General features: G+C 44.5%; 1 protein-coding gene across 2 annotated transcripts in view; it reads right to left on the bottom strand.

The window, feature by feature from the left end:
• Positions 1-14,097, bottom strand: part of ABTB3 (ankyrin repeat and BTB domain containing 3) — a 339,420-nt gene that overhangs the window by 131,268 nt on the left and 194,055 nt on the right. For both annotated transcript variants that reach the window (XM_055394094.2, XM_055394096.2), the window contains exon 2: positions 8,179-8,328. In XM_055394094.2, coding sequence (XP_055250069.1) covers positions 8,179-8,328 — 150 coding nt within the window. The remainder of the gene's footprint in view (positions 1-8,178; positions 8,329-14,097) is intronic.

Below are 14,097 nucleotides of genomic sequence, written 5' to 3'. Positions count from 1 at the left end.
CTGCAAGCGAGGTAATTTTGCCTCTCAGGGGACATTTGGTAATATCTGGAGACATTTCTTGTGTCACATCCTGGAGACTGTTACTGTCCCTAGTGGGTAGAGGCTAGAGATGTTGCTAAACATCCTACAATGTACAAATCAGTTCCCATAAGAAAGAGTTTTGCCCAAGAGTCAATAATGCCCAGGTTGAGAAATCCTGTTTTACAGATAAGGAAACCAAGGCTCAAGGTCACAAGGCAGAGACAAGATTCTAAACCTGGGTCTGCCTGACTCTAATGTCTGTGCTTGTCACCCTACACTGACCTAAGTCCTTTTTTCAGAGATAGCACACTGCAGCCGTGGCCAGCTCCAAGTCCATGATGGGGCAATTTGGCATTGTGTAGCCAAGGTGTTAACAAATGCTCCTTTCCTTTGATTCAGTAATTCCATTTCTGGGACTCTGTCCCAAGGTTGGAATCCAAAATACAGCAAAATCTTCATGCACAAGGATTTTTATCCAAAACCTTATTTACAGAATCCAAAATTTGACAAAGAAACAAATGTTTGAAAATCAGAGCATGGTTAAATAAACTCTGGTATGTGATAAAACTTATGCAGTTACTAAAAATGTTTACAGAGAGCTGCAATAAGTGAAAAAAAAAATCTTTGTGTTAAACTGGTAAGTGGCAAAAAAGTGAAATTCAAAATTGCATACAGAGTGATCAGGATTATGTTATTAAAAATATGCACTGAGTAAATAACAGGGGGAACAAAGCAAAATGTTGACCAAGGATTTCTCTGCCTAGAGGGATTGTGGGTGACATTCCCTTCCAACTTTTCTGTTATTTCTGAATTTTGAATTATGGCATGTGCTTCTTGCGGTTATCAGAATAATAATCTTAGCGAGGTGGTGTTTACTTTCTAGTACCTCCTATCTAGGGCCAGGTTGGGATACATTCGTCTTTCCCTCTGTCTTTCTTGAAAGTGCTCATAAAAAAGCCCAAAATAAGAAAAATCAAAATCGGGTGGAGATGAGAAGAGGATCCATGTTTTGGGGCCACACATCACTCCTCCAGGTCCCCAAGACCCTGGGAAGGCTTTGGTTTTGGTTGGACTAACCATGTCCTCAGAGCATCATTCAGTTTGCCCTGCACTTCTAGGCTCCCTGTTTTTTCTCTTGTTGTTTTCTCACCATACAGGACCCTCCCCTTCATCTTCTCAACTACTGAAGACTTTCAAGGCTGTGGTCAAATGCCACTTCTTCCAGGGAGCCCTCCAGGATGCCCCTAGTCAGAATCAATTGCCCTTTACTCTGTGTACCTACAACACCTGATGATAAAGTCTAACATGTTATGTGTTTAATTTGGACATACTTTAAATGCCTGTACATCTGCTTCTCCTATTGAGCTCAATGGGCAGAGACATGACTCATTCATTGCCCTGTTCCTGGGGGAGCAGTGTGTTTGGTGGTTAGGGACAAGCTTTCTGGAGTCAGACTCTGAATCTGAGTCTCCAACCTGCCACTGACCAGCTGCATGACCTTGGGTGAGTTAACGTCTCTGTATTTGGGGATAATTACGTCCTTCATGAACTTGTTGTGTGGATTAAACTGATAACATGTGGAAAGTACCTAGCATTGGTTTCTTCATTTGGAAAATGGAGATAATAATAGTACCTAATGAAGCAGTCATATAGATCACTCAAAGCACTTGAAATAGGGTTGGGCACATTCTAAATGTATAATAAGTATTCAGCATATATCTTTTACTTTATATTGTCACTACCATCATCATCTTCATCATTAGCACCATTTTTTTCCATCATCTTGACCACCATTATCATCTTTATCATCATAACTATCACCATCACCATCAGTATCATCACCGTCATCAGCCCAGTCTCTGGATCACAGGCCTAAAGGATGTCTCTGATAAGGGCTGGCCATGGGAGATGAAACTGGCACGGGGATTCTACAATCACTAGCTCTACTTCAAATCCCACTCTATGTATGTGCTATCTGCTGCTTCCCCATCAGCTTCATTCATGAACCCAAAGCAACAAACCCACTGTCACTAGCTACACTGAGTTTGGGTGGCTAGAGTTTGGTTCTAGGAACCTACTTGAGAATCTGCTCATAATCAGGTTTCCCAAATGTCAGTCATTTGAGAATCAGCATCATGAATTCTCACATATCTGTGTGCCACAGGCCCAAGTTATTTACTTAACATTTTTCTTTAAATTGGCTCCTTCTTTCACACAATACATTCATTGAAAAAGGAAACTTTATATCAGTGCCATAAAAGGAAAACCAATATTTTTCCAGTACCCATAAAAAAATTCATGGCAATTAAAAATAGAAAGTGTTTTGTGTATTACCTGCAATCTCCCTTGCTATCCTTTGGGAAATGGAGCTCTGCCTTCCAGACTCAGGTTATCAGTGCAGTTCTCTCTAAGCTGTCTTCCTGCATGCCACTGTGATCACCCTGAGACAAAGGACTGCATATTCCAACACGGATTCCTTTCCCTGAAACCTTCACTATGACAGCACCTTCAACTCCTTTCCTGCTGTTCATTCACAGTCAGCTACCACTTTCTATGGTACATTTTCAAAATGCCCACAATCCTGGGGTAGAAGGTATCATCACTGTCTTTTCAGAGATGGTAAAACTGGGGATCAGAGTGATCAAGTTACTTGACCTAGGTCACACAGCACAGATGAGGAAATCAAGGCACTCTCCAGCACCATAAACAATGGTTTAACTTGCCTCCAAAATCACTGCAAATGGTGACTGCAGTCATGAAATTAAAAGATACTTGCTCCTTGCTTCTGAAGAATTGATGCTTTTGAACTGTGGTGTTGGAGAAGACTCTTGAGAGTCCCTTGGACTGCAAGGAGATCAAACTAGTCAATCCTAAAGGAAATCAGTCCTGAATATTCATTGGAAGGACTGACGCTGAAGCCAAAACTCCAAAACTTTGGCCACCTCATGCGAAGAACTGACTCATTGGAAAAGACCCTGATGCTGGAAGGATTGAAGGCAGGAGGAGAAAGGGACAACAGAGGGTGAGATGATTGAATGGGCATCACCAACTCAATGGACATGAGTCTGAGCAAGTTCTGGGAGTTGGTGATGGACAGGGAAGCCTGGCATGCTGCAGTCTGTGGGGTTGCAAAGAGTTGGACGTGACTGAGCAACTGAACAAAGGCAACTCATTCCCTATTTAATAGATGAGAAAATTGAGGCACAGAAGGGTTAAGGCCAGTGACACCTAACCATTGAAAAGGGTCACAGGTGCATTCCAGTGGCTAGAGGCAGCAGGACCTTATGAAAAGACCCCATTTCCCCATTTACATTTGAGAGCTCCCTTGTCCAAGCAATGAGGGCTGTTTTTCCTGGTGACACTGAGAAGAGACAACCCAGAAACCCTTTTTATGCACAGTTGTAAATTAATGGTCCTGTTTCGAGGAACACATTGAGTGGGAACAGCAAGTTCACAGTTTAGTGTAAAAGAAAACAGAAAGAGGCATTTTTCAGTGAAGCCCTCATTTTTTTTCCCTTTAAACAACAGAAAGCAATTACTCTACTTAATGGCTGTCCAGTGCAGGTTAATTGGGAGCTTGGGGGCAAGGCAAGGAACATTGGGCAGAAGAGCTGCAACAAGGTCTCAGAGGACACAAATATGGGATGGGTGGGAACAAACGCAGAGTTATGTTGATTAAAAAATGAGCACAGCCAGGGTCTCTGCTTTCCCTGGAGATGGGGTGGACTGGCTTCCCGCAGACCTACTCCTGAGCCAGTTCAGGTGAAGAGGCCTGGTCTGCTCACTGGACTCTAAGTACTGTCTTGCTAATTTCCTAGGGCTCGTGGTTAAGAATTACCAGGTGTGTCAGTTTGGGGACCTTTGTGATCTCCTGATTTAGCTTCTCCCTCAAATAACGTGAGTGGCTCAGTTCAGCTGGTAAAGAATCTGCCTGCAATGTGGGAGACCTGGGTTCGATCCCTGGGTTGGGAAGATCCCCTGGAGAAGGGAAAGGCTACCCACTCCAGTATTCTGGCCTGGAGGATTCCAAGGACTACAGCCCACGGGGTCACAAAGACTGAGCGACTTTCACTTTCAAATAACTTGACATACAGAGATTTCAGTTCTAGCTCTCTGAGTTCAAAATTCAGTTCAATAGAACACAAAATATTTGACAAGAATTTCATTGCGTTCCCCTCCCCTGTAGCATTTTCTTTAGCTTTTGTTTCACAGACTAGTTCACTGTGGGTCATTCGTGTATTCATTGGACAGTCAACAGATATTTCCCAAGCTAAGGGCAATGTGTTAGGTGCTTAGAATGCAGAACTCAACTGGACACAGCACAGTTAAGCAGAAAAAGAAAAGATGACTTGAAATGGGACTCTGCCACTTAACGAGTTGTGTGGCTTTCGGCAAAACGTTTATCCTTCCAAGTCTTAGTTTTCTTATCTATAAAATGAGAATAATAATACCTTTCATGTGCTTAAAGCATTTGGCACGCAGTAGGTGGTCTGGAAATAGTGGATGTATTTTTGCCCCAAGCCATAACATCACCACTGACAAAGGCAGTTTGGGGTTTTAATATGATGCTCTGAGGATAGAAGCAGGGTGTATACAGGGAGAAGTTTCAGTGGGCAAGGGCAGGGTGAGGGGGTGGGGGAGTTGGGGTGGGTCTGTCATCTACCTGCTGGTGAAATGCTTGGTAACCTTTGTGAATTTTCACATCTCCAATTTAGTTTTGAGGACAGCATTCACAATACCTGGCACAGAGCAAACTGTGATCCTCAGACCTGGAAGGAACAAAGGTCTGACTAACGTTCTGATATTATAGAGGCAGATACAGTCCACCCATATCATCTAGAAATACCCAGGCTTCCCTCAGAGACAGGGAGTCATGTCTAGGGATGAAAGCTCTGCCTGGGGAACTGGATTCAATTTCAAGTCATCAACTCACAGGTGTGGTTGATCTTAGACAAGTTATTTATCCCTTTCTTACCTTCACTCCCACATCTATGTGGATAGTAATGGTTACATTGGAAGTAGTTCATGTAGATTTTTCATAGTTCCCTAGGTCAACATCTATTATTGTTGGCTGTTAAGAAGGCTATAGTCAGGGGCTCTGCCCTCAACCCCGAACAGCCTGATTCAAGAAGAGCAGGGACAGCTGGGAACAAACTCTCTCCATCCCGCCATTGCTGGAACAACAGTGGTTTCTGGAATGAGCACGGGCAGAGTAACCTTTGAATATGAAGAACAGCTCTCTATGTACACAGACAGGGTAAGGCTGTATTGATTCAGACCATAAAGCGAGTCAGTCTAAATTACAGTCAGATCAGAAAAGAAGGCAATTTTATTACTTTCCGTCGCCGACGTGGCTTATCAACATGCTTCAGCACACACGTTCTACGGGGCTGACTTAATGAACAGAGGGAACCTATTCATAATTAGCAGCACCTATTTGTGTGCCAACAATTCATATGCGAAAGTCAATATTCAACAGCAACGACAGCATTTAATTTACAGAGCAAATTGTCCTTAAAAACAGTTTACGTGACAAGCTGCTCCTGCGGACTGCCTGCTTAAGTGAAGTGCAGATTTGTTTAGCAAATCCTTTCCTTCAAGAGAAGCACTGGAATTGAGTGGAGCTCCAGCCCAGGTGCTAGGAGGGGCCCTTAAAATACTTCAGGACAAACCTTTGAGACCCCAGAGGAGAACGTGTAGGGGCCTCTTCTAAGGTGGCACCCATGTAGACACGATCCAACCCTGTAGCCAGAATTGGCCTTTCCAAGGTCATGGGCATGTCTTAGAAATTGGTGGAGTCCCAAACAACACGGCATTTCTTCTTTGAGATGTTTCCCCAAGGGATCTGCTTGGACCAGCTACATCTGAATCTCTGGGGGGCTGTTAAAATGTAGACCTTTCCTTATCCCATTCCAACTGTTGCAGATATCTCAAAATATCATTCACACACATCACCACCTCAAAATAATATGTCATCAGAGTTGCTGCTAGATCTTGTTTTATAATGTTCTAATAAAAACATATAATGACTATATCACAGTTTAGCTAATATATATTGATAACTGTCTTTTAATATAATTAGCTTCCTTTCTATTTCATGCATTTAAAAGTACTGTTCTAAGGCAGGGTCCACAGGTTTCATCAGGCTGCCAAAGGAGTCCACAGAATCCTTAAGTTTAAGAACAATCATACAACTGACCAGTGGCTGGAAGACCCTGTAATCAGAGGCATCTCATGACTTTGGGAATTTGATGGGAATGGAAGCACAATTTCCAAATTCAGGTGCCAAGGAAGTAGCTCTAGTGAACATAAGGAGCCCCTTCAGCTCGAATCAGCGACTGCTTCCCTTTGCAGAGGTGCAAGCCATGTACTCAAGGTAGGATGACTGTCCTGGGTATACAGGGAATTCTAGGGAAGAGGTACAAGTTGCTTTATGAGTCCTGAAGTCTTTTATAGTTCAGAATTTTCTAGAATTTCACACTACCTCATACTTTAACATACTCTAGCATTTCTGTGATCATTACTTGAGTTCCATCTGGAGCAAACACACGGCTGTGTCATTTGACAATTAACTGGATCATAAGTAGATACAGTTTTATGTTCCTCTGGTTGGCCAGACTCAGCCCAGACCTGAATCAGGAGGCGGAGAAGCGCAGCAATCGTTACTCAAACTTGGGGCACCCCGGCCTCCTTCTCCCCACCTCCCTGCCCCTTCCCGCCCTCTCTTCCCATCACCTCTCTCTTTGTCTCTGTGTCTCCCTTTTGTCATATTTCCCAAGGACTGACTATGCGCCAAGCAGTGTGCGTGGTGCTGAGGTTACATCAGTGAACAAAACAAATATCTCTTCTCTCTGTGAGAGTATATTCTAATAGCAGGAAACAGATAATTTAAAAAATTAATGAGTCAACTACTGAGGGTGTCTGGGGGAAGGAGGGAGGGGAATGATTGTGAGTGGCTATCAGGTTTCTTGTTGGGGTGATGAAAATGTCCTAAAATTGATCGTGGTTATGATTGTGTAACTTGGAAATACACTAAAAGCCACTGAATGATGATATACTTTAAGCAGGTGAACAGGATATGAATTATATCTCAGTGGACTTGTTACTAAAAAGCAAAAAGAAATATTGAGCATGTTATAGGGTAATAGCTGGGAAGAAAGGTAAAGCAGTGAAGAGGGATCAGGGTTCTTAGGGTGTTATAATTTTAAATAGGGTGGTCAGGGAAAACTTCATTAAGGGGTAACATTGGGGTGAGACTTGAAGGTAATGAGGACATAATCTCTGTGGATATCTGGAGGATGAGAGTGGTTTAGACAGAGGGAACAGTATGTGCAAAGGCCCTGAGGTATGTTTGCTATGTTCAAGGACAACAGGTGCCAGTGTGATTGAGTTTAGCAGGCCTGGGGAGGAAGTGGAGGAAGATGTCTGAGGGACACAGGTGGGGAGCCTGGATGGAATTTTGAGGATTTTGGCTTTTCCTGTGGATCAGATGGGTAGCCAGTGGAGGATTCTGAACAGACGTGGTCCTGTTGTGGAAGTCAACAGTCTTTACAGCATTTACCGTATGCTAGGGACTGCAGCAATGGCAAGCCACTCCAGTACTATTGCCTAGAAAATCCCATGGATGGAGGAGCCTGGTAGGCTGCAGTCCGTGGGGTCGCTAAGGGTCAGACACGACTGAGCGACTTCACTTTCACACATTGGAGAAGGAAATGGCAACCCACTCCAGTGTTCTTGCCTGGAGAATCCCAGGGATGGGGGAGCTTGGTGGGCTTCCGTCTATGGGGTCACACAGAGTCGGACACGACTGAAGTGACTTAGCAGCAGCAGCAGCAGCAGGGACTGCAGAGACCTGCCTGGTGGGTGTCAGCTTGCTGAGTCACCCCAACTACATTCCAAGTGAAGTGTTACCATATTCTCTGTTTTATAAAAAAGGAAATGGAGGCTTAGAAAGGGTAGGAGGCTGACCTCCATCAGAGGCAGTCTTTACCAGTCTACCTGACTCCAGAGCCCTCACCTTCACCACAGCCATCAACACTGATCTGTGTACATAGCAGGTGCTTAATAAAAGGAGTCACTGGATTGGTTACAGAACACTGCCGTGAGCACAGTCAGCCCCTTGGGCACAAAGTAGGGAGAGAACCAGCATCCACTTACTCAGTTCTGCGATGCTGCCAACGCGGGTGGCCAGCAAGGATTGCTCGATGGTCCTCAGCTCGGACTGGCTAAACATGGGCAGCTCTCCTGGCTTGCTGGTCCGCTGCGGGTCCCGGTGAAGGTTCAGGCTGTCTGGCAGGCAGAGCACTCCTGCAGGTGGTGGGAACAGAGGGTGAAGGGCAAACAGATTGTTATTTTTCTGCTACCCAAAGGAGGGGTGCAAAACCCCTCAACCCCCACACACAGCCTCAAACCACACCAGAGTTGGTACGGCAAAGGAAACATGGAAACCAGGGCTCTGCATCCTCTTGGAAATGAAGTCTAGGTCTTTTCAAAGGTCTCCTGCTGATTTAACAAACATTCGTCTGTATGCACATATGGCCAAAGGACAGAGAAGAAAATCATTTCTTCAGAACTGGCAGGGACCCCACCTGCGCAGAGACACCTCTTGAGGACTCATGGTCCCACCAGCCTTCCCGAGGCAGCTGCCACCCCAAGTGCCCTGGAGGACTTCTCTCCTGGCAGTCCCCTGAGGGCTCGCTTTACTTCCCCAGCAAATTCCACTCCGGGTGGTTGTGCTGTTACCTGTCAGACAAAGCTCTGACTTTCTCCATAGAGCTGCATTTCAGGAGCTAAAAAGTCCCCACGGGCTTTTGTAACTTGTATGGTGAATACTCATGGGAGATCCCTGGAATCCAATTATTTTCATCCCATCCTTTCCATTCCATGAACTTACTTCGATTGACTATTCAGAAATATTCACCGTTCCTGTCATCACCACAACCTCTATAGGCAGAGTGTGCTTTCTTGCTCCTTGGCCTTTCGTTTCACGAACTTTGGCCGAAGGTATGTTAAGAGATATGATGGAACCAAACATCCGGAAAGCACCTGTGCAGTTGAACTTGCTCTTTTTGCGTTTTTGCATTGTCATGAGAAAAACACACCCTGCTTAGCCTGCTGGTGTAAGGAAGGTGAGAGACCCACAGAGTCGATCCAGTACAATCTGTAGCTTGGAGCTGCCCCACAAAAGCAAGTGTGAATTTAATTTGCCATTGAGATACCCAGGGTTGTTCATTACTCAGTATTATTATGGTGATGACTAACAGATATACCTACTGTATGTCAATCACGGAGGAGACGACGAATGAGGCAGGCAGGTGGTGTGCTGCATTAGGAACTGAGGATATGGTGATGGACGGGATACACCTACTCCCATTCTCAATGGGCTCACAGTCTAAGTGAAGGAGATAGGCTATTATACACAAAACCACAAAGCCGTACCATACATGCTCTATGGTAGGAAAAGATGAGAAGATGAGCAGGGACCTGAACAAAAGTAGTCAATAAGTAGGAAGCATTTATTGAGTGCCTACAGTAGTCCCAATTCTGCTAGGCATTTTGGAGATGCAAAAGAAGCAGAAGATGTATTCAAGAATAAACTCACTGGAGAAACAAGACTGCCAATGACAAAACAACTGGAGTACAGTGAAGCAGTATCAACACACAGGTGCTGAATTATTTAAGTCAACTGTCAGGGCAAGGGCACAGACAGAAGGCAAAGGTCAAAATTCAAGTCCACTCCTCACCCTGTTTGAACCACAAAAGCCCAGCAAACAAAGGCTCCTTTGAACACGAGCAGGGAGAGGACACACCTCTTCTGCCCCCTGCTGCATAATTAGTGGCTCCAGCCACACTGGCCTAGTCACTTGTCTTGAATATTTTACTTTCATACCTAACAGGCTGACACAGTGGAAAAGGCAACCATAACAGATTTTTTTGAGTAACAAATAAATGGATAAACAGTGCAAATGATCATTAGAGTTTAATGGCTTATAATCAGGAAACTGGTCACATGAGTTTCTGAGATTGTTTTCTAACTATTGTTTTTCAAAAATCTTGGACTCAATAAAAATATTTTACATCACAACCCAGTACACACAGCCTTCCCAGGTGGCTCTGTGGTAAAGAATCTGCCTGCCAAGCAGGAGACATGGGTTCAACTCCTGGGTCAGGAAGCTCCCCTGGAGAAGGAAATGGCAACCCATTCCAGTATTCTTGCTTGAAAATCCCATGAACAGAGGAGCTTGGTGGGTTACAGTCCATGAGGTCACAAAAGGGTCAGATACAACTCAGCAACTACACCACCACCACCAGTACACACACACAAACATACACACACCACCACCACCACCACTACTATACACACTTTTCATGTTTTCCATGAAAAAAAATCACGGAAAATAATATTAATCCTTACTATGTACGAGGCATGCTCCATTTTTTTCTTTTCACTTTGTTTCTATCTTACCAATAAAAAATGCTGAGTGTGGCACCAAAAGTGATTTCATGGGTCGTGACTGGCAGTTTGAAAAACTCTATGAGCCAGGCTGGTTCACACCGTGGCATTAACTGGACAATACAGATTGACGATTTACTGGATACTACTTAGCACTGGGCTGGGCTCCACATCGGCTGTAGAGAAGGTTGAGAGGTGATCCCCGCACTTCAGGGACCCTCAGCTTTTCAGGAAAGGCAAAATCTTCACAGAAATGCCCATCATGTAAGGCCAGCCTCCTGCCTGTCCTTTTCCCTTAACACCTGAGTCATCGCCCGATCAGCCCAGGCAGGGACGCCCTGAGTCATCCTTGCTTCCTCCTGTTTGCTCACCTGCCCAGACGTTTGGTCAGAGGTCAAGTCAAGTAGCCATTGCAACGAATGCTGGGCCCACCCTTCATCTGATGCCTCTGAAGTTTCTGACTCTAATTCAGAGATTTACCACTCTTAAAAGTGCCCTTGGTAAATGATAGCAGATGACCATGATCCGGTGGGACAAGTGACCCAAGGTTCAGGGGATGAGGCTCTCTGCTGGGGCAGGGGGTAGTAGTCAGGGGGCTTCACAGTAAAGGAGACCTGGGAGTGAGCCCTGAATGTCGGGGAGGATGACATTCTCTAATGAACAATACAAAAGGCCCTGACATGTACTCACAGGTTTGCTTTCTTGGTAATTGCATTATACACAGCAAGTTCTTATCCCACGCTGGCATCTGAAACATTGCTTCACCCATGGGTCGAGGTACAAGCAAATGTGCCTCAAATGTGACTCCAGACTTGGAATCTGGAACGCAGAGCATCAGTCTTGGCTCTACCACTTCCTACCCATGTTTAACTTTGGGCAGGTCAGAGAACCTCTCTGATCCTCTGTTTCCTCTTCTGTGAAATGGGAGTGACAAGAATAGCCTTATCTCCCTCATGGCACTGCCGAGGGTGGGAGATGAAATGAGATCATGTGTACTAAAGTACTTTGCACGTGCTGAGCAATAGTACATGCTTGACATATGTTAACGGAGATGAAAATCGGTCAATGTGTATAAACGCAGCTTTGAACTGCTTTATGCTTCATCGTGAGAATAAATAATTTCCCTCAGAATTATTCATCCTTCTTTTAGAGGGTTATGAAATTTAAATGTGAAAATGTAATTATTCAAAGAAGCTTTGAAAGCTAGAGTACTAGGATTTGAGAAATCTATAATTGATCTATTATGCAAAGATTATATACCAGGGTTTTCCTTTTTTTCTTTTGTTTTGACGACTCTATATGGGGTACACACACAAACTAGAGTTATTTTTTTGTGTATAAAAATCAACTAGGTCATTAAGAAGGTCCCAGCTGAATACTTTAGTGTCAGATACAGGCTTGAGTGTTTTGGAGTACTGATCAATTTCTGTTATTGGAGTTAAGGACAGTCACAGCCTGGTGACTGACCCAAGTTTCAAAGAAGGGGAGACCTAAAGTTCAAATATGACTTTGGACCTAAAGGAATATGGTCACCCTGGAGAGCAGGTGACCATTGGGGAGCGGCTACTATGTTGAAGGGGTCACCGTCTTACTGAAATCTACCACTGTGGAGTGGATTATACGTTTGTCTAAGGGGAAATCCATTCACATTTTCAAAGGGGTTGGAAAGTGCTAAAAGATGATTAACCAGTGTCTTTGAATGTCCACATTTCCAGCCATAACCAACCTGGGACTGACTAACCATTGGGAGACCAGAGACCACAGACAGGCTTCAATCCTGCCCCAGTTCCTTGGGCAACCTGGACAAAGCACTTCCTAGACCTTCAATCAGCTTCCGTGTCTGCAAAGAGGGGTTAAAGTATCCACATCATCAGTTTATTGTGTTGATTAAAGAAAAGAAATATTTAAGGCCTCCAACCTATAGCAAGTGCCTACTGAATGGCCTCTTTCCACAATGTGCAGCTTTGTTTATCTAATGTCTGGATTCAAATAGTCTTGCAGATCATCCTTCCACAATCCTGTGTGACTGGAGACAGACAACTTTTTTGTTAGGTCATTTAGGATAGAAAATATGAGAACCACTCCTGTGGGTGGGGCCCTGGACCAACCACATCTGGCATTCTGTCTCCGCTGGGGGCGATCTGGGCAGTTCTGCTTCCCTGAATGCCTACCTCTATAGGATGGTTCCTTGGCAAATACAACACCCTGCCATCCTTTCCTTCCACTCAGCTCTTCTCTGTGTCTCCATTCTATCATTGAATCAGGATGCTATTTACCTACCAAGAGAAAACCAAATAAGACAATCATCAGCACTCATCCACTCTCCCCTTGATGTGATGATGGTGATGGGAGACAAGGGGGCTACATAAGGTCTTGGCATCCTGGACCCAGGCTTGGGTTCTGCCTTGTCTGTCTCTGGCTGTGAGAAGGAGACAGACTGTCCTGTGTCCTGCCTGCCAAGCTAAGCCTTGTTTTCTGCTAGGTTGTCCCCAGAATTTAAAGTAGAGTGTCCTGGCACTAGTCCCAGCTTTAAGAAATGGGAAGGAAGCAGCTGGGGTGCAGCACACCAGCCCTCAAACTGGCACTGGACAGACCTGGCTGGGTTCAGATTCCCGCCTCACCGTCTCCCAGCTGTGAGGCCTGGGGCTTGTGACTCGGCTCCTCTGAGCCTCTGTTTCTCCCTCTGAAACTTGTTTGATGCTATCAACCTCCTAGTGTGCTTGGGAGGCCATAATGGGATAATCTACATGGACAACCTGTCACAGAAAAGGGGGTCGATAAATGTTTGTTAATAATCCAAGTGAAGTTATTTGAAGGGAAAGATTTAGGAATTCAATAACACGCTGCTAGAGGGCTTTCTTCCACTGTTTAATTTATTAAGAAATAAGGTAGGAAGTTATCAGATTTTTAAAAATGTTTGCACAATCAGCTTGGAAACTCCTTTTTATTTTAAGAAATTTGGCAGTGGGAAACAAATTCGGGACTGGCTTAGTGAACACATACATCTGTGAGAGGCATGACATATTCCAATTAGGATACACCCAGATCACAGTTCATTTTCCCCCATTATGAATTGCATTCAATGCGAAAAGCTCTTAGGAAGTCAGAAGCTAAATCATCAAAGGAAATAAGAGATAGAAAACACAAAGATGGAGAATTTTCAGAAATGAGCTCAATAACATGCTGGTCCTTGGCAGCTGAAGTGCCCAGGGGGAATAAGCACGCTGACCTTAAAACAACACGAAGATATCTATAGAACGACCACATGGCCCAGCAATCCCACTATTGGATAGACACCCTGAAAGTGAAAGTGTTAGTCGCTCAGTCATGTCCCACTCTTTGCAACCTCAGGGACTGTAGCCCACAAGGTTCCTCTGTCCATGGGACTTTCCAGGCATGAATACTGGAGTGGGTTGCCATTTCCTTCTCCAGAGAATCTTCCTGACCCAGGGCTCAAACTCACATCTCCTGTGTCTCCTGTGTTGCAGGCAGATTCTTTACCCACTAAGCCATTGAAAACCATAATTCAAAAGGACACATGTACCTCAGTGGTCATTGTAGCACTATTTACAATAGTCAGACATAGAAACAACCTGAATAACCAAAGACAGATGAATGGATAA

The sequence above is a fragment of the Moschus berezovskii genome, chromosome 6 (genome assembly GCF_049115385.1).
Source record: "Moschus berezovskii isolate FMDL1 chromosome 6, NW_MosBer_1.0, whole genome shotgun sequence".
Taxonomy (NCBI): domain Eukaryota; kingdom Metazoa; phylum Chordata; class Mammalia; order Artiodactyla; family Moschidae; genus Moschus; species Moschus berezovskii.
The sequence above is the reverse complement of the archived record's forward strand: the minus strand, read 5'-3'. Positions and strand labels throughout refer to the sequence as shown.